The sequence below is a fragment of the Heliconius melpomene genome, chromosome 5 (assembly GCF_056956725.1).
Source record: "Heliconius melpomene rosina isolate 202511_hmr_F chromosome 5, ASM5695672v1, whole genome shotgun sequence".
Lineage (NCBI taxonomy): Eukaryota > Metazoa > Arthropoda > Insecta > Lepidoptera > Nymphalidae > Heliconius > Heliconius melpomene.
In genome coordinates this window covers 10,416,188-10,440,558 of record NC_140393.1, presented here as the reverse complement: position 1 = coordinate 10,440,558, position 24,371 = coordinate 10,416,188, and the positions used below count along the sequence as shown (strand labels likewise).

Here is a 24,371-nt window from a genome sequence, read left to right as displayed (position 1 = left end):
CCAAACACAAAGTGAGTCGATGTCCGTCCGCCACGCTTCGACTCGCCCCTTCCATACCAATGCATAACACTAAGTCTGTCGAGCGCCAACAGATGGCGCTGGCGTTCCGGAACCACCTCAGTACTACAAATTCCGACATATATATATATACTAGCGGACGCGCGCAGCTTCGCTTGCGTATTTAAGGGTGAATTCTAATAACCCATGAAATATGTGTTCAATGAAATATTTTTAAGAGTCTAAATTACAAATTTTATAAAAATCGGTGACGATTTAAGAATTTTCGCATACAAACTTTCAACCCCTTATTTGCACCCTTAGGGGGTGAATTCTAGAAAACCATGAAACATGTGTTTAATTATATACGTTTAAGAGTCTAAATTTCAAATTTTATAAAAATTGGTGCCGATTTAAAAAAAACCTATACAAACTTTCAACCCCTTATTTGCACCCTTAGGGAGAGAATTCTAGAAAACGATGAAACACGTATTCAATTAAATGCTTTTAAAAATCTAAATTTCAAATTTTATAAAAATCGGTGCTGATTAAAATTTTTTTCCATACAAACTTTCAACCCCTATTTCTCCCCTTTAGGGTTAAAATTTTTCAAAATTCCTTCTTAGTGGATGTCCAGATTACGAAAGTAAACATCTGTCCAAATTTCACGTTTCTATCAGCAGCGGTTACGACTGTGCGCGCGTCTTACCTCAGTCAGTGAGGACAAGTCCTTTTATATATATATATATATATATAAGTATGAAAGCTTTGTATACTGTGTGTTGTGAACGTGGATTAATGTACAAGTATGTGTGCTCTGCCTAACATATGAATGACACTGGCGAGAGGTAAAGCCTACTTGTCAAGTTATTTAATTTTATTTTTTCATTGTCTAAAACTTAAAAATATTGGAAGTTATCATATATAAAGTAATGAATTGTTTAAATGTAGGTACTTATTTGCTTTGTTAAATAATAAAGTAAATTCAAGTGGGTATGTTAAAATTATGTATGACAAGTTTAGTTCATGTCAGGCTACACAGCCAATACAATACTTATTATGAACTCGAGTGTTTTATTTACGTTACATATATAATAGAAGTAAAAACCTTTAATTGTCGATTTTTCTATTTTAGGTTTGTAGATAATAATTGTAAATATTAGATTGTTGCTTATTAAAATGTTTAATTTAATGATAACATAAAATACTTCTATTTTAGATAAATACAATTGTGTGTTATATACTCCGGTATCATCCAACATATTACATATATTCTCAGAAAGTTGGCGCCACGCGCAACAAACGTGCGTGTTTAAACTTCGTAAAGAAAACTATGAATACGATACTTACAATGCCGGAATCCTTCGTAATTTTTTTTTGTAATTTCTAACTTATCTATTATTAAAATATGAAGTATTTACAGTTCAGTGTAGTTGTTAATTTATGGCACTTCGTGTTATGAATAACAAACAATATTATATAGGTACTGTAGTGTTTGTATCTATTAAATAGATATGTAGCATTGTCTCATGTACACCAGTAGAGGGGGGGACGCGGCGCAGGGCGGACGTGCGCCTGCGCTGTTGCCGGTCTGGTGTAGTGGTGAGCTAGTGATAGTGATCTCAGTGTTGTTTAAGTGTCTGTAGTGTCTGTGGGCCCATACACTACAGGTACAAACATGAGTAAGCATCTTAGAACTATGCTATTATTCTTTGATTATTTTCGGAGCCAACATGAGACATCACTTCGCCTATGTAATGTTGTGTGAAGATGGAGAACGTCTTAAAACTAATTATTTACTAACAATAAACTTATTTCATTTGAAAATTTTTTTTAAAGAATTTTTACCATTAACAATAATTTTTGGTTTTTTAGGAAATTAGGATTTCGTTAATTTAACAATCTAATAATAAGATTTTTCTCTACTTATTATTCTTTTTCAATTTATTTTATTTATATTATATTTTCTTACTTATCCTCTTGGAAACTGAAATTTATTTAATAAATATTCATATAGTACAAGCGGGCGAAGCCGCGCGGGTCCGCTAATCTTTTATAAACAAGTCACAATAGGGTATTTTTTGACAAAAAATAAATAAAAAATTAAAAGTGTTATTTCACTGCCTTTATCTAACATGGATATAAAGCGTAACTTACGCGCAAAAGTTATTAATCTATAAATTTAAACAAAGATTCAACTTTGGGCACTTGTTCTTTCATTTGAAGTTTCAACTCAGGATCGATTTTGGCAGCTTGCGCTTGCTGGGTGCCGCCAGTTCTAATGGTCTCCTGGTCGGCGGTCAAGTCCGCGTATCGATTTAGTCGAACTTTCTGCGATCCCGGGACGGAATTGATCTGATTTATAGTCGTTAGAGTTTTCATAAAGTTATTATACCGATTGTGATAATCCTCTTGTCCTTTGATGGTTTTGCCAAACTTTTCTATGTATTCTTTATACAGTTGCGGTCCATCCCGGAGGTCGAAAATTAAAGCGTTCAAATCTTGCCCGTAAATCTGGGATATGAAAAATAAATAAACATTATATATACTATAATCTTTGTTATTGACATTTTGAAAGAATTAAAATGTAGTTTAATTCCGAAATTTTTTTTATTTAGGGTTTAGCTATTGTGTTCCACATCCAATTGCATTTACATACCTTTAGCTGAATAAATCGATTAACGGAATCCATAAAAACAATAATTAAAAATCTGTACTCAGCATAGGTACTAAAATGCTATCTGCCGTGAACAGTAATTCCACATGTGTTTGTCTGTTCGTGGGTGGTTTGTAGTTGATAGCGTTGCCAAACTATCGATTGTTTCGCAATCGATAGTTTTAATCTAAAAAAGCCTATGCGATCGATAGGACAATCGACAGTATCGATATTTTTGATAGTATCGATACTATCGATTGTTTTGGACTATCGATTGTATGCTAATGCGATTCTTAAGCATAGCTACAAGATGAAATGAAAAGAACAAGAAACGTTTTTGTTACATTTCTTTTGTTTTTTCATATTTTGGTGAAAAGAAAGGTACTATCGCAACTGCGATCGACGCTGCGATCGATAGTTCACAATAATCGATAGTATCAATACTATCGTTTCCTAGAAATTCAATGGTATCGATACTATCGAAAATATCGATACAATCGAAAATACTAGTCCTACTATCGGACAACTATCGATAGCCTACTATCGATCGGCAACACTAGTGGTTGATTATGTGTGTGCGTGCGTGCGTGTGTGTGTGCCTGTATGAATGTTGTGTGTGTGTGCCTGTATGAATGTTGTGTGTGTGTGCCTGTATGAATGTTGTGTGTGTGTGCCTGTATGAATGTTGTGTGTGTGTGCCTGTATGAATGTTGTGTGTGTGTGTGTGTGCGTGTGTGTGCGTGTGTATGTGTGTTTGTGTGTGTGTGTGTGTGTGTGTGTGTGTATTCATGTGTACTTTACAGCAAATTCAACGTCGCACTAACTGTTACATTGTACATTCGAAGAAGAATGTACATTCGAAGAAGTTTAAGGAATATATGTTTAATATTTTGTTTATTGCATTATATAAATACTTCGACTGGTTTGCAAATTGATGGTTACCAAATTTAGTTTTCATAAGAGGAGTATAACCTGGGACATACCTCCTTTTGTTAGGTTGCTTCAGGTTCTTGAAATAGCTACAGCTCTGTGAACCTTCAAAGCACCATTTAATATATATAGCTTTCGTACAGACAATAAGTCGCAGCTAGAGTATATACTCTCTGTAGAAAATCTAAAAGGTTTAAAAAACATAACTTTCAGCAATGATTTGTGGTCTTTCTATCTGAAGGAATTTTATTTTAGATGCTCCACCCCATACAGAGATACAATATATTAGCAATATATTAGCAAGCAAGTATTTTATTTTTGTAAGAAACATTTCAAAAACATAATGTATAACAATATAATGTAATAATACCTTTATTTTTATATTCAATGATTTTATTGCAGCCCCAGAACTTAAATATTATTATATTAATTCTTTTGTTGTGTAAAGGAGTATTTTGAAATATAAATATGTCCAAATCACAGAAAAAAAACAAAAGGATAAAATAAAGAAAACAAAGTTCAAATTTGCTATAATTTTATTTTGGTACATCTAAAGAAAACGAAACTTTGCTTATCAGCTACTCTTTATATATACGGTAATATTTTATTTATATTTATCTTAATTTTTTTTTACTGCACAATGGCCCAAAGCAATACGTTAGATTTTGTTATATTTATTCTTTTCTAAAACACTCTAAAAAGGCCAATTTACCTCTTTGGCCGTTTTATCTCATATTTCGTGAACAAGAGACATGTTTTGTTATTTATCTTATGACGAACATAATAAGCACAATAATAAGTTTTTGCAGTGAACATAGTGCAATTAGTGCTCTGTTTAGCGTATAAGTGTCAAACTGGCTGATTGGCCCCAAACATTAATAAATTTGTTGAAATGCCCCGCGTAGAAGTCTCAAATGGCTATTTGGCCCTTGTACGTTTAAATGAATGCTACATAGGCTCTTATGTTGGAACAAAAAGTCCTGTTTCTGTGCAGAAATTTCTAGTTTTTCTCTAAAAATTCCTATAGAATGCGTTTGGCATAAAAAAGTCAAAATTGCCAAATTGTTAGTTTTCCATCGATATTATACTATTTATAATTAATTAATGGTAAATTATGGTGCTGAATACCAAACTTCCGTCCCTTTCCAGTCTGTTGCATTTTTCTTCATATAAGTTTCTTGTTTTCGAAAATAGTCGTTCGTTATACGCACTATTACCAGGAGTACTTTTTTATGGAAAAAGACACAAAAACAAGCGTACGGGTCACCTGATACTAATGGACCACCGCTACCCACGACCTCGACCGGACCCATGACACCAGAGAAGCTACAGGTGCGTTGCCGGCTTTTAAGGTGGATATAAAGAAGCCTTTTTGAAGGTACCCAAGTCATATCGACATGGAAGGACAACATGGAAGTTCCAAAACAGCACATGAGATTCCTTTTAAAAAATGTAATATATTGTAGAGGTCCTTCCTTGTTTGTCATAATTCTAGCTCACAATTTTCTGGAGCACAAAATCTCATTCGAAATAGAGGGTCCCACAATGTTGATAGGCAGATTCTAGTACATTTGGATAATTTTTGAAATGTCGTGGTTTCGGGAGGCGGTGAGGTACGGCCCGCTCGTTATCTAGCGACGACAGGTGGCATACATGTTAAAACCTGTATACGCGACAAAATAACAAAGAAATCGTAAACCGAATAATTCGGCCGAATATTCGGTTCGGTAAAGTTTAAACCGAATAGTATTCGGTTATTCGGTCAAACCACCATTCGGCGCATCTCTAATCACATTTAATTTAATTTAATTAAATTAAAAAAATAAATTTAGTTAAAATCACATTTAATATATTTTTTTATTTATTTTATAAAATTATAAAAAAAAATCGTATATTTTTTTAATTTTGCATTCATTGCCATCTATTATCATAATATGGAAGTTATTGGTATCCGTTCAAGTATAAATTGGCAACTGCGATATTGCAAGCAGTTCAGTATCTTAATACAAGATGGCGCGATGGAGACAATAAGTTTATATTACGTAATTAAACTTGACAGCTTTCAAACAGGTATTTTATTCGACAATATCTTTAGCATATTAGGGGAGACAAATAGTGCATATAAATAATTTATGTGTTAAATATATTTTAATTTCATTATATGCAAAATTTAAGACACTTATTGAAGTGAAGCATAAAGTTTAGTGTAGTTAGAGCATTGTGTAAGTATGTTAAAATATTCTATGGAAAAAAAATCTTTTGAACAATCCTAAACCTAAGTAAATTAAAATAACCTAAGTAAACCTAAGTAAATTCAAAACTTCATACATAACATTTAATATTTTCTCTTACAATCTTACTGAAGACAACATAAATGGTATGTGTTACTAGTATTATAATAAACACGTATTTCTTTTTTTATTTTAACTGTATAGAATATAGATACTTCTATAAGTATCATTGTTTTCAAAAATGTATATTTTGAAGTAAATAAAATTCAGAAAGTTTACTTATGATGAAAATAATAATAATTTTGTACATTTTTATACTTATGAGGTCATATTTTATAGCATTCTCAGCATGATAGGACATTATCCAGGTATTTAAATAAACATTTAAATGCTTAAAATAAACATGGAAACACCGGCAAGGTAAAAGTAACTTTTTATTGATATCTCTTTGTCTGTTATTCATATACTATCAAAAAATAATTTTTTATTTATTTTACATTGAAGTTAGTCCATTAGAAGCATATTAATGTAATAACCAAGAATGCCTGCCTTCTTATCAGTATGACTAAAATATGTATATCTGTATGAAACTAGGTATATATTCTTATATTGTTTAGTGTAGAATATTTGCATTATTATAAAAAAATCTAAAAAAGGAAATGACAAGTTTTAAAATATGTTAATAATTTCTTTTTTTTTACTATTATTTAGATTTCGTCCCTGGGAATCATTGTTACAATAATAATCAGCTTCAGCAGGCAATGTACCGTAGAAGATTATTCAGCATTTGTTAATGTTCATACTATGAAGTTTAATATTCACTCCATTTTGAAATGCTATCAATGTAAGTTCTATATTTACTTGTTAATAAGATTAAATAATAATAATTCATTTATTAATTTTGAATTTTAATACTGTAAAGATGATGTATTTTGTCATTACTCAATGGTTTTAATATTGTTTGTTTACTAATTTAAGCCTGAAGGCACATTTAGCTCTCGCAAGTGTGAGGTTACATGAGTTGTAGCCAATGTGATTTCTTATTAGATTGTTAATAGATCTTTTTAAAAGTAGAAATTATTCAATTAGGTAATGTAAGTGAGCACTAAGAGACGACATCTCAAAATTCCTACCTAAATTGAAAATATCTAAATTTTTCAGTTTACTGATTATAAAGTAATTTAAATGATTTAATTAATAAATATTGTGAATTGGTTAAAAGTGGTGCTATAATTAACACTGAGTAAATATATATGTGTTTTCGAATGTTGTTGGTGTTTTATATAAGTTTCTAGTTATTTAAACTTCACTTGATAGTTATTTTGATTTTCAACAAATAAGATTGTATCTTGTAATATTAGTGTTGCATAGTTTTTATTTTCATATTGCACTTCTGAAACCTACTTATACCATAAATTATTCAGACTCCAAAAAAATTTTTTAAATTATGTAATAATACTTCCAAATTCCGAAAGAGTCATAATTCTGGCTTTTGAATAAAAATCAATTTAAAGCCAAATTTTATATGTCCCGCAAATTGTTGTTTTGGTGGGCATACTCTAGATGTCAGCAGCATCTTTTTGTGACCCATTTTTTAATATGACTATGAAGCAGGGCTTGTTAACGTTACCAATTCACATTTAAATTAACGTTAATTCCATAAAGATACCTAAGTATCGTTACAATTTGTTAGCGAATTTGGTAACTTACCGGAATAATAACGTTAAACTATTTATTTATATTTTTATTAGGGAAACAAACAGAATACAAAATACACAAACATTATAAATTTAAAAGATGACACACAATCCAATTAAGTATATGGAATTAACGGTAATTATCGTGCTATGACGTGAAGATTCTTTGAATCAAAGAACACATTTACTCAAAGAATGTTCACTTCATACTAAAAAATGGGTGACAAAACGATGCTGCTGCCATCTCTGTGCGTGCCCCCAAAACACAATTTGCGGGAAATTTAAAATTTGGCTTTATATCGATCTTTATTCAAAAGCCAGAATTATTACTCTTTCAAAATAATTTGGAAGTATTATTATTTAAATTATGTAATACCTCCAAATGATTTTGAAAGTCTGAATAATTTATGGCACAATAATAAAAAATTAATGCAGAAATAAAACTAATAAATACCTTACATTTTCTTTATTGCTTATAAACATTTGGTTTAATTATATTTACACAAATAGTATTTCTGCAAAACAATTAAAATATACTGCTAAAGATTACAACATTGCTACAAGACAATCTTGCCCTTTTATGTTAAAAACAATAACAATTTTAATTTTTATAAGTAAAATAGATCATAATCTGCAAAAAATTTATAATTTATATATTTATTAACCTATAAGATTGTAGGCAGTTGTACTTGATTGTTGTGTTATTGAATTTCTTTTTTTTAAACAATTACAGACAAAGATAAAATTAATAAAGTAGGTATAATGAACTTAATACAGTGTTGGTCAAATTAAATCTAACATTAATATACAATTACTTATTTTTAATATATCTATTTTCCTTTTTAACAATTTCTCATAATCTGCAAATTGTCTATTTTTAACTAAACAAAATCTTTTTACTGTTATGTGGAAGACACTATTACATATAAAATTAACATTTTCTTTAAGATGTTCCTCACATTGGGCAAGAAAACTAAAATTTACATCTTTTTCCAATTTTCAGATTGCAAGTTTTTTGAGGTTTAAAGAATATGATAATGTTTCGTATAAATTATTGCAGATTGTGGCACAGTTCTCAACACATAAAATCTTATAAAATTTTCAGATACATAGTTTAATAATAATAATAATAAAAGTCTTTATTGCACATTTACAAGAATAATTTAAATGAAAATTTTAGGACATAAAATGCACAAAGGCGGCCTTATCACTAAAAGTTATCTCTTCCAGGCAACCAATCCAAGGATAGGATACATCTAAGAGTGAGGGAAAAATGTGGTGTAAAGCTTAACTTCTTTTTAGCATTATCATATTCTTTGAAGTCCATAAGTATGTTTCAATTTTAAAACTGAATCACAAAGCTTGCATTGGGGCGAGCTATGACAAATGTACAATTTTCAAAAAAGTACATTTTCTTCAAATGATTGAGTTAGAGAAAAAAGACATACATTTTCTTCAAATGAAGAATTGTCAGTCATGTTGGTACAGTGTGGCTGCCTTTCTTTCAATCTTCAGAATCACTATTTCAGCAGGTAAACAATTTATCCATATAAATTTGCAGTGACTGTTGCCTCTCCAGGTAGCAATCCTGAAAATAACAAGAGTTAATAAAGGTCAGGTTACAGAAACTAAAATCAACATATCATTGTTAGATGAATCTTCTTGATTGACCAATTAAAAGAAAATTAAAGAAATTGTTTAAGATTAATGTAATTTTAGTTACAACTATTAGTATTTTTTAAAATGTATCTGTGTTTACATTTTAAAATTGTTAATTAATATTTAATATTTTATTTTTACATATATATCTATCTGTTTTAGGTTTCTTTCACTGTTACCATAAGGCTATTAAGCTATTAGGCTGTTAGGTTATTCATTGTAACATTATAAATGCATACTGTGTCTATTTCTCTATTTCTTCTTTATGTGAATTTATTTAAATTATTTGTTTTGTGGACCAATAAACAGAAAAAAAAATTAAAACAATACCTTGAGATGTATTGGCAAACATCCCTGTGGCAACTGAGTGACTTAGTACTTGAGCAGCAAGGTTCACTCTCATTTTCTGCTTAGCATTTGGACACATATAGTCCTGTTTAAATTTGGGTACGAAAACAAATATTTCCATCACCATCGTCTATTTGGAAGAAATTTTCTGTGTTCCCATGTGGCTAGTCCTATAATGTAATAAATGACTTTAAATGAAATATTTTTTACAAGCTTCATTTAACTATTAGTAACTAGAAACTTTTACTTTTGGCTGGACTATACATTTGTGCTTTGTGTACTTTTAATGGTAATTATGATAACAAAATATTACCTTGTCCTTCAATATTTTTTGATGTAATATTAGTATTGCATTTTATATTATATTTTAAAAATACATTTCAATGCTTCATTTCAGTAGATGAGGTGGATCAAATATTGTAACAACTTCTTTTCCCTGAAACATAAAATAAGGAGCTTCTTTTGTTAAGTTATATATAGCTATTAAAATGAAAACTTGTAAAGTCTTATGTGCAATAAAGTGTTATTATTATTTATTTAGAATAGTAGATAAGAACAAAACACAAAGAAGATGATCTACATACTTTGATCTAGTTCTGTTATTTTTTTATTTAACACACCAGAAAGGCCCGATTGCGGTCCTTTAATGTATCCAGTATAATATTATCACTTGCATCAGTAACATTTACCTGAAGAAATAACAATATAATTTTTATATAATTGTGTACATTTTTCTAATACTTAAAATAATTTAGATGATATGGGTTATGATAGACGAAATTTTCTGTTTTAATTTAAATATATTGTCATTACAAGTGAACCAGTATCAATTAATATATAATACTTGAATTACCTTTTGAATACTTGTCAATACCCTTCTTTGCAATGGTCCTGGTATAACATTTGCAGGAAAATGTGATGTCCCTGGTTGTTCAGTGGAAAAATTTAAATCTTTGATTAGCTGATTCTGAAAATAAAATATAATTGGATGAAAATACATTGCCAATGTATGATTACTAATATGCACATAAATAGAACAGTTTTTCTAAACAGTATTTTTTTTTCAATAAAATTGACAAACGAAGCCCTTTCAAAATGGTGGCAACATAACATTCTATGTTCACCATACATTTTTTTCTGAAAATCGATAGAATACCATGGGCCTTCGAGGAAGCAAAACTTGGCCCAAGTACAACATTTAAGACATGACTTTATCTAGAGTAGTTAATACTTAATGTTTACTTACCGGTGTGAATTGGTAGGACCTGGACTAGGGAACCTATATATTTTAATTTCAGGATCTTCACGAGGGGACATTTGAGGCATCTACTTTTCAAATTGTCTCCCATATTTTAGATCCAAATATTCAAACAGAGAGAACAACAATAGAAATCTAAATATAAAATACAACAGAAATGCTAAAAACAGGTTGCTTGTTTAAGTCGCAGTAGTATGTTCGCCATTTGCAAATGCTAATGCTACCATTGCCATATCAAAACATAATCCTACTACTGTACTTTAAATACCGGTTACATAAACTGTTTCTCATATCGCAAAACATTTTATCACGGTGCCTTGCATACATGAAATATTATAAAGAAAGTTATTTATTAAACATTAAGTAACTAAATCGTGAATTAAAATTAAATTCTTAAAAAAATACTCTTAGAAAAACTACTAATTAGTAGTTTTACTTTAATATAGCAATAGGACTCGCGTCCCAAGTAGGTATGTCGCCCAAGCTCCTAAGGAAGTCGACCGGGCCTGCTTTGAATAAATGTGTTCTGTGAGTATTATCTTTTGATATGGCAACAATGTTGCCAACCCTATTGTTTTAAAAGTAGATCTACTTTTTTTTTTGGCTTTTATCCCTGTTTTCTGTTTTAGTCCTCATATCTACTGTTTTTTTGAAATGCGTAAAAATCATTATGAGTGTAGGTCAACAGGAACTTTACTTATTAAAGTTAAATATATATAAGTTTGCACTCATTTCATACCTTCGTTTGTATTGTAAATTTTCACTTTTAGTCAAATTTCATAATTGTTGGTCCACAGTACCATAAAGAGTTTGCAAGCGGTGAATTTCATACAAAATGCGGCAAAAACGATAGTTGCTCGTATTTTTAGACGTTGCGTCGCGTTGACTTTTCATTTTCTGAGCTCAAAGAGACTGTAAATCTGGTTATTTGATATTATTTTCAGCTTAATATATCCGATAAGTTCCATATGCTGTTTTTTTGCCTTCCCGAGGTTGGCAGTACTTTATGGCAACATTATTACATTACAAATGGCCGACCTGCTGTTTTTCGGTGACGCATTTGACGCAAACTGTTTGCATTTCTATTGCATTGCATATTATTACTTGTTCTGCTTGTTCTTATTAACTATTGAGTACATACTAACAAAACACGTTTAAATGTTATATGTAAAAAGTAATAGGTGAGCTACATAGAATTCTCGTTAATCGCTAGTAGTTATTATTTACAATTTTATTGTCATACGCTGATGTTTTTAGTTAGAAAGAAATATGGAATAATACTTAGTGGTAAGTAATAGTGACATTATTATATAAAAAACATCTAATTCTATCAGTTGTTTAACATGCAGATGTATGTGTAATCAACTGTACAAGAATGTAAAGTAGGAATAGTAGTTACCTGTAAAGTAATACAGCCCTTGGCTCTTGCAAACCGTCTTTGCATCCTACATATCTCTCATATTAAACCTTAGCTCTGTGTGTATTTCCAAATAAAGTTATTGCAAGTGTTCCAAAGACATGAGAGGTGTATATGACATTCTCATCATCTAAAGACTCCCACAGGAGTGGGAATCATTCAAAACCGCCACACCTTAAGTAATCTTAAAAATTCGTAAAAGGCTTTATTAATATGAAGCCTTTTATTTTGAACTTATAGACTAGAATTAATAGATAAAAAAACTTTTATGTAGTATTATTATAAAGTTAATTGTTAATAGTGCTATTTTTAATGTATTTGTAATAATTTAGTTGGAACCTTCTTTGGATGTAGGCTTCTTCGAACATTTTGAAATATGCCAGTTTTTTTAATATATGAATTAATTTCTTTGGCCCTACCATGAGCGAATGCCAGATGATAAAGGGAAGGCTTTTGCACCCTCTCTATTCACAAGCAGTGTGTCGCATAATGCGGCCTCAACACCACGCTACCGTACTCTAAAATGCTTCTTACTAAGCTATTATATAATATTATTTTAGTATTACAATTTCGAAATATTTTGCTGTTCCTAAGAACAAAATCTTACGTTTTTGTGGCTTTTTTTATTAAAATGATACTACCCGTTTGTAGTATGGAGCAAAACTGCTTTATTTCCTAAATGGGGTATTTAGTACACTCCAATTATAAAACATCAATGTCAATTTAGGTACACAATTTTACTAACATAGATAACTAGCGGACGCGCGCAGCTTCGCTTGCGTATTTAAGGGTGAATTCTAATAACCCATGAAACATGTATTCAATGAAATATTTTTAAGAGTCTAAATTTCAAATTTTATAAAAATCGGTGGCAATTTAAAGATTTTTCCATACAAACTTTCAACCCCTTATTTCCACCCTCAGGGAGTGAATTCTAGAAAACCATGAAACATATGTTCAATTAAATATTTTTAAGAGTCTAAATATCAAATTTTATAAAAATCGGTGGCGATTTAAAGATTTTTCCATACAAACTTTCAACCCCTTATTTGCACCCTTAGGGAGTGAATTCTAGAAAACCATGAAACATATGTTCAATTAAATATTTCTAAGAGTCTAAATATCAAATTTTATAAAAATCGGTGGCGATTTGAGAATTTTCCCATACAAACTTTCAACCCCTCATTTGCACCCTTAGGGGGTGATTTCTAGAAAACCATGAAACATGTGTTCAATTATATACGTTTAAGAGTCTGAATTTCAAATTTTATAAAAATTGGTGACGATTTAAAAAAAACCTATACAAACTTTCAACCCCTTATTTGCACCCTGAGGGGGAGAATTCTAGAAAACGATGAAACACGTATTCCTACCTATATGTCGTTTTCCATGGAAGTAACTGTTTCTTAATAAACATTTATGATTTATAAGCTTACATTTGCTAAAACATGTAAAAAAACAAATTAATTACAATAACTTGACTGTATTTTAAAGAACAATACTTATCTGTCTAGAAAGAGATTGAACCCTCAACTTATAAGAAATTTAATAAAAGATTTATACGATTTATCATTTATTTGAACAAAAAATAAAATACAACACTAATCAACAGCTTTATCATTAGGTTATGATACTTTATATCAATTTTTTTGACCAACTATTAATACAAAGTAACCATCTGGCTGACTCATCATTTAACCTATTTCTATGTTTTCTAATTACTAATGATGCTTTAGAAAATAACCTCTCAGCAGGTACTGAAGTTGCAGGTATTGAGAGAAAATCACGGGCCATTTTCGATAAAATCGGATACTCTGTCTCATGCGTCCTCTACCAATCTAAAATGTCTTCCGAGCTGGCAGTTCTTGGTTTTCTCAGGTACTCCTCCAACTCGTCTATCACTAAGCCTTGAAGACAAGATCCAGATGACGTCGAGGGACATTCATAGAGTTTATCAAAGTCTATTACGTCTTCATCTTCATCACATACTTTATTTTCTTTTTCTGGTAATTCCAGAGATTTGTTCAGTGAGTGTAGACTTTTATATTCTTCATAAAGTTCATTGAACTTGCGCAGACTTTTTGTTTTAAGTTGCTTCCCCCACATTGTCAGGTCAAAAGTCTGAGCCTTATGCCTTGGGTCTAAAATTAAAGAAGTACAATAAATCCAGTTCCTCTTCTTGTAATGTTTAAGCATTTTGTCTCGAGCTGCTTGGAAAGCTAGAATGAGCCTTTCATCCACTTCAGATCGATTAGGTTTCTCATCTAACTGTTTTACCATAGATTCAATTTTATCTAGCAAGAGATTGAATGATACAATGACTAGCGGTAATGTAACATATTTGTCGCCACCAAGTTTTGTACTTAAAAGTTTAAAGTTTATTAGAAATTTATGTAATTTTTCGAGTACCCGCCATTCATTAGCTGTGATTTGAAAATCATTTAATTCGGTGACAGAACTGCACAATATGTCAATGCCCGCTCTCACTTTTAAAACAAATCCAATCATATCATGTGTGGAATTCCATCTCGTTGGACAGTCAAGAATGGCATTTAGATTTGATGGCACGCCAGCTGCACAAGCAGACTGAAACTTCTTCTTCACTATCTCACTTCTTTTTATTTTACTGGAAATACTGCGTAACTTTGTTACAGATGTACGCGAGTCAGCAATATTTGGTGCAGATTCTTCATCTTCCTCATCCTCAGTTTCGTCTGTATAGTCTTCGTACTGCTGATCTTGCGCGTTAGTGTCAGACTCATAGTGTAATGCTAAGGTCTTTAATAAATCTTGTACACCAAGGTTTAAAATGTGAGCAAAGCACCGGAAATGTTGATTGTCTGAATCAAAGTGTGGCGGCAGCTGTTTGCCCAGTTCATACATAAATTTGGTATTTGCAGTTGCGTTGTCGACCGTGATACCTTGTATTTTATCAATTATGCCATATTCCAATAAACATTCATGGAAAATCGTTGCAATATCTTCCCCAGTATGTCGACCGCGTGATGGTATAAAATCAAGAACTACAGATTGATACTTCCATTCGTTGTCTATATAATGAATAGTAACCCCGTAGTAACTCCTACCAGCAATTGACGTCCACCCATCAATGGTAAAAGACATTTTAGATGATAATTGTTAAAGTCGTTTCTTGAGATTCAATTGGAGCTCTTCAAATCGCTCTTTGACTTTCCTTCTAAGTGTAGACCTTTTAGGAAACACCATATTAGGGCAAATACGTCGAAAATATACTTGTGTAGCTTCGTCATCGAAAAATGAGAAGGGAAGATATTTTTTCACCACCCAATCAACTGTAGCTGTCGTGATGTTGTCACTGCTGTTTTCCGACTGAACCAAAACAATAAATCTTGTGTTATTATTTAAAACATACTAGGTTTGAGCGTATAAGAGGAGGAGGTTTGTTGTTGTTAAATCGAGAAAATCGTTAAATTGATATTTGTTATATTAAGGTTGCACTGTACTGTAATTTACCAAAATAAAGTACTTAGTTGTTACTGGCCGATTAAATGAAAATATGGGTGTTTATAAAAAATATTTAAGACGATAATTACATACTTAATATGTCGCACCCCTAGATGAAAACACCACTAACTCAAAAATACTTACGTAAGTTAATGGCGTTTTTGAAAGTATCGCATGAATAGCTACGCAGAGTTATAATTCTTTTAACTGTTAAAAAAATATTCTTACCTGTCCACTTCTTCCAGCGGTTACTAAAAAGCTTGTGATATCTCCACTTAATTTTGGTTTAACAGGAAGAAATATTTCTGATTCCTTTTTGTGGAAAGATATTAGATGTTTCCTTAAGCCTGAAGTGTTTCTGTTTTTCATTTTTATTTCAATCTTTTTATGTTGGCACAATTTACAGAAGGCAGTTTGGGATGCATGAATTATTTCGAAAAACTCCTCAAATTTGCTTTTGGGTCTTTTAGATCTGTGACTCAAACTCTCGTTACTCGGACTAGAATAATTTGAATCTTCGTCACTCATATTAAATTGTACACGTGATACGTTTTTAGAAAACAACGAGAATTAGTAAAAACAATTATTAAGTTAGACTCGAAGCACAGCTCAATTGGAAATGACTGGAATTAAAATAATTCCTTTATTTATTAGTACGTTTCCTTGCTTTCTACCGCGCCTGTAGGTACTCTTAAAATTCGAAATTATTTTGCATGAGTATACCTACGCCTACGCCCTATGGCGGCAATCAAATAGTGTCAAATGTTATGATTTCGGCGTGGCGGCAACGATTGTTTTAGATTTAGATGTACTTCCGAAAAGCGGCAAATTTCTTTGAGAAGTAAGTACAAAACCTTTGATGCCGCGTTATCAAAGTGCCGATGGTTAAAACATAACTATGCATGCACTCAGTTTGATTTTAATAGATAGGTCCAGTTTTTCATATTCTTTGCTACAGTTTTTTGCGTCTCATAGAATTCCTAAGCGTACCTACCTATACACCGAACTGTTACACCTAACTACTCAGTGAAATAGCGCTAAGTCCTAGCTGCAAGACGCAAGAGCCTTGCAGGCTATGTCTTGTTCTTGCTCAAATCTTGCACGGTCAGTCTTGGTCTTGGTCTTGCTAAAAATACGCGGTCTTGTTCTTGGTCTTGGTCTTGCAAAAACGCAAGAACAAGACCAAGACTGCAAGACCAAGACTGAATTTGGGCAACACTAGTCCTATGCCATGACGTGGGCTTCGGTGAGAGTCGTGCTATACCAGCACGAAGACGAGTGACCAGATTTGTGATATCTGCAGTCCTGTAATCTTCTGAGAGTGCAAGAAATTGCCCTGGAAGTCGAAGGGGCTCCCCGTAGACCAGCTCAGCCGCTGAAGCCTGAATGTCATTCTTCCAGGCGCTTAACGGACCCCCCGCCCCAATTTGTGGCACCCCCAATGTGATCCGTGTGATATTTTTCCCATTGACATTTACCTTTTGAATCCTATCACTTAAATAAGTGAGAAGATCCAAAGCAATGCCTCTTATACCATAGTGGTGTAGCTTTCTGATAAGAGTTTTATGCTGCACACAATCAAATGCTTTGGATAAGTCACAAAACACCCCAAAGGCATCACGTGACTCTTCCCAAGCCACGAATACACTCTCTAATAATTTGACCCCAGCATCAGATGTTAACCTTCCACGAGTGAAACCAAATTGACCTGTTTGCAGTAATTTATTTTTATTAAAATAAGTAAGAAGCTGACTGAGTATCAGCTTTTCAAAAATTTTACTAAACGTAGGTAGTACTGAAATCGGTCTGAAATTTGTGGGGTCTTGCGTACTATCTGATTTAAACAATGGAGTTATTTTACTATATTTCATCAAATCAGGAAACACTCCACAATCAATACATCTATTAAAAATTATGATATGAACTGAGACACCCCACAAGTCGGCTGTCTTTTTCATACTAATTGATTTGAAAGCTACACTAATGTCTGAATAATTTACATGACGGAAAACGAAACCATTATAAAATTGGGGACATTGTCTTTAACTAACGATTCTGCAATAGTGGTGGAAGAACCTAAATCGTTTGTTAGACTGACTGGGAAAGTAGAGAAAAACTTTTCAAATGCAATGGCCACTTCCAAATCGGAATCAACAATGTGACCGTCAATACTAAGTTTAAAATTAGAATCTTTCACCCTAGTTCTCCCAGTCTCGGCATTAACAACCTTCCAAGTGGCTTCAATTTTATTACTACTATTTCTGATTTTTGTTTTAATAAATAAAGATTTTGCAATTTTGCAAACTCTTTTGAAAATTTTAGACTGTTTTTTTTACTTTAACTGACTGATTTTTAAACTGTTTTTCATAATATAATATATACAGCGTCCCCCTTCTCTTATAAATACCTGCTGTGGCCCAGTCACCAAAGATAGGACTATCAGTAATTGTAATATCTTTGGGAGTAAATATTGAACGAAATTTATTAATAAAAGAGTAAAAAAATAAATCGTACAAAGAATTGGGAGGTAAAGTTATATCTAAAACTAGAAAATTAGTTAGTAAACTAACTCTCATACGTTCTAAACGACTTAACTGTGACAGGTACAAAAGCAATTTTTTTCTTAGCCTCCTGTTTTTTCTTACTAGAGAATTCTACTAGCTGACCAGAGTGGTCAGAATCCAATTTATTAATAATGCTTTTGTTGCATGGAATAATGTCAGTAAATATGTTATCTATATAAGTACTAGTCGTAGGAGTTATTCTGGTTGGCTCCATAAATAAATTAAGTAAATTGTGTGACTTAAAAAGACTTAATAAATTAATGGTGGGACTTAAACTTTCCAAAATATTAACATTAAACTCCCCACACACTAACAAAGGCTTACCCGACTTGGTAAGTTTGCTTAAGGCCTCATCCATTACTTCTAAAAATAATTTTAAATTGGCGGAAGGAGGTCTGTATACACATATAACAATGAATTGATCTAATTGAACACACGCTAATTCGATAGAACATTCTACAGAAAGGGACACAATATCTTTCCGTTCCTTGAACTTAAGGTTCTTGTTTAATATAATAAGCGACCCCCCGTGTATTGTGTTGATTCTGCAGAATGAGCTTCCTAACCGGTGGTTTCTGAAATTAAACATGAGCTGGTTCACCTTTAACCAATGTTCAGTAATATACATAATACTAATTTCCTCTGAGTTCATGAATAATTCCAGCTCTAGCTGCTTGCCCCCCGTCAAGCAACGGATGTTCTGATGAACTAATCTAATAGACTTAACATCTTTATTATTATTTTTGCATGGATATTGTGATGATGTGCAGTGTGGGTTATTATTGTTATTTAATTGTAAAGCTAGCTGGAGCAATGGAATATTTAATAATAAGTTAGAGCTAGAGGTTGCTACCTCTGTCGTCTGAGAAATTAATTTAAATGTTGAGAAATGTGTAAATTGTTAGGTATAATGTCAGTCTGCTATTGAGCAGACTGAACTCTATTGAGAAGCAGTTGAAGTAGTAGCCAAGTTCTTGGCTGATATGTCAAAATAATAGGATAGCACAGAAGCTATCTGTCTCTTACCTATGACTAAAATAATATTTACTTTGAGTCAAAAATAAAGTTTGACTAACTATTTTGTTAGTGTCAATTAAATGTAATTTGTCATTATATGTGCTTATGGTGTGCAGAGTAGAGTTTAGCTTAAATCTATAATTATTCTCCGCTTCTGACTGATTTTTACAATAAGGAAATGTAAACAAAATTATTTTACTTATATCTAAGTTTAATAATGACTCACAATAGTCATTTAACTGTTGTTTGTTTAAATTTCCCCTATTACTTGATAATATTACAAGTTTATCACACTTATTAAATTTATAACTTAAAGTTCTTTGCATGAGAACTTCAAAGGATGCTGACGGATAACAAAAACTAATAGCTGACTGTCCCGGTAAACAAGAATTCAAAATTGAACCCATATTCCTTCCAATATCATCACTAAATAAAACTGTTTTGTGAATTAACTAATGAACTAGGTTCATGAATTGATGCACCAAATGATTGCTGTGACCTGAGTCTACTACTATTATTATGAAGGCTGTCACACAAGGGATCGGTCAAGGGGGCACACACCGGAGTGTGTAATTTTTTGGTTTTAATAATAAACTTATGGATTTTTATCCTCTGGATCTAACCTATGGATCCTTGGTGAGATAAGATAATAATTGAGTGACTATGTCTGTCCAACACAGGAGAAACCAATTGTGGGGCACTCTCAAGTAACTCATTATATAAACTAATATTATGTAGCACGGTAGCATTCTGAGCATCCTCCTGTAGCTGAGTGATGAGTGTATGAGCCTCTCGCAGCTCCTGCTCCAAGGTAGTTATCCTTATAAGGGCCTGCTCATATTCATCGCTGCACCGGTGAAACTTATCTACTAAACTTTTGAGAGTATCCCGTTCCTATACAATTGTTGTTAATTCTATGTGTATAGCAGTCATTTCTTTCTTAAGCCTAGTGTTATTATCTAATAACTGTAAAAGTTCTATTTCATTATCTTGCCTTTCACACTGTAATTGGGCACACAAATCCTTAGAGTTTTTTAATTCTTGTAATGTCAGTTGGAGTTTGGACTCCTCCTGACGAAATAGTGCTCTGCGAGTCATCATTTTGAATAAAAGTTTTTTTGAGTAACGTTAAGGATTTGGATTATATGCAAATAACGGGTAATTTTATGCACGACGGAAAACTAAGCTTTAACTACTAATTTACGCAAGTAAACCACAATTAAATCAACGTTATATGGTTTCTATAGCACCTAATAATTAAAAACAATGATAAAAACGCGTACTTACAGTAAAATATACATAGGTATTATGCTGGCACATTACCAGTCACTTATACAAAGAACACTTTACAATTCACAATAAAATCTATTTAAAACATAAAAACTATTATAATTACGTAAATAACTCTATTTGCTTAAATAAATTAAGCAATTATTGTGGAAATGGGCTTCAAATTGAATTAAATTAAGTTAAATTAAAATTCTCAGTCGGTATCAGCTGTTAGCACCGGGGTTGCCACAAGCGAAAAAGCCTTGAATTGTGATGTGATAACGACCTATAAATGAATCTAATAAGTCCACGCCTCCCATGTGGGCATTGTATTCCTTGACGACTTTGGGGCATGGAATAGCAACTCTCCCTTTGTTCGATTTATCAAAGCGTACTGTGGTTGCTGGTTCTGCTCCTATGTAAGTGGAAAGAAGGTTAACGGGTTTGTTATCTTTCCACACAACAGCACTTACGTCAATATCATCCACAGTCGCCACGTTGTCCTCATAGAATCCTCTGGGTACGTTCTTTTTATTATAGTGTTTTTTTCAGGCAATTTGCAGTTTCTCAATCGGTTTACTCTTACTGTTCCAAATGAGAAAATTCCTTCCTTAGCTAAATAGGTGACTGCGTATAAGTTACTTTGTTCTACAATGTTCAACCAGCTCACAGTTTTCTTAAATATTAACAATGGTTTCCATAGTGAGCAATATGGTTTCACTAAAGGCAAGTCCACTACGGATACGGGTGCCGCACTCCTAAAGCACATTTATGACGCATGGGAGAGGTCACAAAATGCAATTGGAGTGTTCTGTGATTTATCCAAAGCCTTTGATTGCGTAGACCATGTAACTCTGTTGTTGAAACTAAAACATTATGGTATACAGGATACTGCCCTTGAGCTTATTGCCTCATATTTAAACCAAAGAATCCAGAAGGTTAGTATAAATAATGTAAGATCATCTGGATCTCCTCTAAAGATGGGCGTTCCACAAGGATCCATTCTTGGTCCCCTTTTATTTCTTCTTTATATTAACGATCTACCTTTTTATGTGAAGAACCTATGTGATATTGTACTTTTCGCGGATGATACCTCTTTAATATTTAAGGTTGACAGAAATAAAATAAACTATGACGATGTGAATAGCGCATTATCGCATATTCTTCGTTGGTTTGATGTTAATAATCTAATGTTAAATGCTAAAAAAACTAAATGTATTGAGTTTGCTTTACAAAATGTTAAAATACATAATTTTAGTCTACTAATTAAAGAAGAAACTCTCAATTTGTCGGAATCAGCTATTTTCTTAGGTGTAACTATAGATTCCAAACTCCAGTGGAACGCTCATCTGGAAGCACTTGCGGATAAACTCAGCTCTGCCGCGTTCGCAATTAAAAAAGTAAGACAAATGACGGACGTTGACACTGCCCGACTACTCTACTATAGCTATTTCTATAGTATTTTATCTTATGGAATGCTGCTATGGGGCAGTGCTTCAGACATAAATTCAATATTTATCCTCCAAAAAAGAGCCGTAAGATATATTTATAAACTAAGAGCGCGAGATTCTCTGCGAGATGTTTTCAAAGATGCTGGTATTCTTACAGTTGCTTCCCAATTTATATACTATAATATTCTCTTTGTCCGACAAAATATACATTGTCGTAGTAAACATAGTGACAATCATACGATAGGAACAAGAAATAAAGATAAGATTGTTACTCCAAGTTTTCGCCTCCAAAAAATTAATAAATCTTTTATGGGTCTGAGTATACGTGTATATAATAAAATTCCACAGTGTATTCTAGCCACTTCCAAAATTTTAAATACCAGTAAAAAAAATTTTGACAAAGCTTATTACACTGTTCAAGAATATTTAGAGGACAAACATGTATGGAATTAATGTCTATTGAATGTAATGCAGGATAGCTGCCAGCAAATGTAATAGATTGTACCATCGATTTTGAAAAGAGCAACTGTTGAGTTTCTTGCCGGCTCTTCTCAGCAGAACTGCCTTCCGAACCGGTGGTAGCTTTTTGTTCATATGTTCATTCGACGATTCAAAAGTGCTTGTTATAAGTCTATTTGAATAAAGAATATTTTGAATTTTTTGAATTTTACAATTTGCTTTTTTAGATCTGATGTAAAATAAAATGAAAAAAAAATCATACGGCGTGTTACAAGACATCTATGCTTTCGTTATCTGAGTTTCTCCCCTAAAAATAAGGCTGTCTCCAGCAGTAACAAGATTCCGTTTTCGCCAAACCAGAGATCGTTTAGAAATCCATTGTGATCTACTCTGGGGTGCTGCTTCTTCGGCTTCCAAAATAGGAGGGTCTGGCATATTTTCATCGTTGTCGATTACGAGAGGAGGATCAGCATCCACTTCATCAGACTGGGCATTCTCACCTTCATCACTATTTTCAAGGTCTCGAAGAACATCTCGAGCTGTTTGATAATAGTGACCTTCATCCTCTACTTCGGAGTCTGACCCGTCTAAGCCATCTTCTGAATCTTCAAGAGTTTCTAAATACTTTGTAATTTCGCTTTCTAGTAATCGCGGCATGCTGAAAAGCAAAATAAAAATCCTTCACCAAACATGCATTTATTTAGCAGGCAGTGCGCATTGTAGTTTCCCTACAACATACCAGATTTCGCCTAATTCAACAGTAGCAACAAGTGATTTTCAATGTTTTACAACATGAACATGTAATTGAAGATATAATCAAGCAAATAAAAATATGTTATATACTTACATTATATTTTATCTAAGTCCGAACACAGCTACAAAACTTAGTTTCGCGCCAATAGAAAAGTTTTCTTCAAAGTGACTTTTGACATTAACTTATTTTCAATGCATAAAAATATTGGATAGTGCCAACATTAAAAAAAGTACAAAATTCGTTCAAATAAGAACGAAAAGATATTTGTCAAAATTAACAAGAAATTAAAAGAAGGTCAATTTTATCTGTGATGTTGTTTAAAAACAACATTGTCCATTTCCTTAAATGGGTTTGCCTCTGCGTGCAATAAAGCTAAGATTCTTCTTCTTAAAGCTAAGATAAAATGCAAGAAAATTCTTTAAGTAATCATTAAACTCAGCATTGCAAAATTCTCTTCCATTGTTACTTCTAATAATTCTTACCCTTAGCGCGCACTGGTGACTTTTGTCACGGTGACAATAAACTTTTTGTCACTGACATGTCACCATACTTTTCGCCACTGCGCGCACTTGCGATGACAGTGACGAAATTTTTTACATTTGATAAAATGGATCTCGAAGAGATGGTTGTCTGTGCACTTATATTAAGAAATAGAAAAAAAAGCAAATGTAGAAAATATTGGCTTTTAACTTTTCATTTGTCATAGAGCAATGGCCTCAACTCAATTTCGTCAATCAGTATTGTCATTGTCTATTTCATCTTCATGAAAACACACGTTTTGCCTTGGTGATGAACTTGACGCAATTATTGACATAAAAATTCTGTGCTGCAATGCAACACGCTGCTGTTTCATGTTTATGCGGAAGACGACTAGTATGGAAACCGCAAGGGGGAGGTGACATTTAGTTGCTAATGCGCGCACGGGCATACAAATCTGTGGACGCGGTGACAGTTGCGTCACCGGCGTGTTGCCGGACTCCGCGGACAAAAAGTCACCCAATTGTCACGTATCCAAATGCGCGCACCTTCATTTAGTGTAATGTACACGGTGACAGTCGCGCAACAGTCACGGTGACAAAAATCACTAGTGCGCGCTATACCTTATACTTTTATTTGTCTGATTTTCAACTAACACTTTATATTCTTTGAAACATTTCAAGGCGTCACTCTTTTTTTTAGAA

General features: G+C 32.5%; 3 protein-coding genes and 3 long non-coding RNA genes across 8 annotated transcripts in view; 3 read left to right on the top strand and 3 right to left on the bottom strand.

The window, feature by feature from the left end:
• Positions 1–1,540: 1,540 nt before the first annotated feature.
• Positions 1,541–24,371, top strand: part of LOC146539297 (membrane-bound alkaline phosphatase-like) — a 101,509-nt gene continuing 78,678 nt past the window's right edge. The window contains exon 1 of the mRNA XM_085185479.1: positions 1,541–1,679. Within this exon, the coding sequence (XP_085041605.1) occupies positions 1,676–1,679 (4 nt within the window). The 5' untranslated portion in view covers positions 1,541–1,675. The remainder of the gene's footprint in view (positions 1,680–24,371) is intronic.
• On the top strand, positions 3,382–10,245 carry LOC146539305 (uncharacterized). 2 transcript variants are annotated; one of them, XR_014877997.1, is made up of 3 exons: positions 3,412–5,960; positions 6,154–6,658; positions 8,515–10,245. It is a non-coding gene; the product is annotated as an uncharacterized LOC146539305 (long non-coding RNA). The 2 variants fall into 2 exon arrangements; XR_014877996.1 differs by lacking the exon at positions 8,515–10,245 and having other exon boundaries at positions 3,382–5,960; positions 6,154–7,081.
• LOC146539304 (uncharacterized) lies at positions 7,963–11,236 on the bottom strand. Of its 2 annotated transcripts, XR_014877995.1 has the most exons (6): positions 10,765–11,236; positions 10,372–10,485; positions 10,103–10,207; positions 9,832–9,954; positions 9,501–9,688; positions 7,963–9,099 (listed from the first exon to the last, which is right to left on the bottom strand). It is a non-coding gene; the product is annotated as an uncharacterized LOC146539304 (long non-coding RNA). The 2 variants fall into 2 exon arrangements; XR_014877994.1 differs by having other exon boundaries at positions 9,832–10,207; positions 10,765–11,231.
• Positions 11,786–24,371, top strand: part of LOC146539299 (uncharacterized) — a 52,550-nt gene continuing 39,964 nt past the window's right edge. Inside the window, exon 1 of the long non-coding RNA XR_014877998.1 lies at positions 11,786–12,063. This is a non-coding gene — a long non-coding RNA (uncharacterized LOC146539299). The remainder of the gene's footprint in view (positions 12,064–24,371) is intronic.
• On the bottom strand, positions 15,318–16,466 carry LOC146539303 (uncharacterized). The gene is made up of 2 exons (XM_085185482.1): positions 15,905–16,466; positions 15,318–15,541 (listed from the first exon to the last, which is right to left on the bottom strand). Exons 1-2 carry the CDS (start codon positions 16,202–16,204, stop codon positions 15,332–15,334), a joined length of 510 nt encoding a protein of 169 aa, XP_085041608.1. The 5' UTR covers positions 16,205–16,466; the 3' UTR covers positions 15,318–15,331.
• On the bottom strand, positions 22,659–23,358 carry LOC146539302 (uncharacterized). The gene has a single exon (XM_085185484.1). The coding sequence runs from the start codon at positions 23,091–23,093 to the stop codon at positions 22,716–22,718; it is 378 nt and encodes a 125-aa protein (XP_085041610.1). The 5' UTR covers positions 23,094–23,358; the 3' UTR covers positions 22,659–22,715.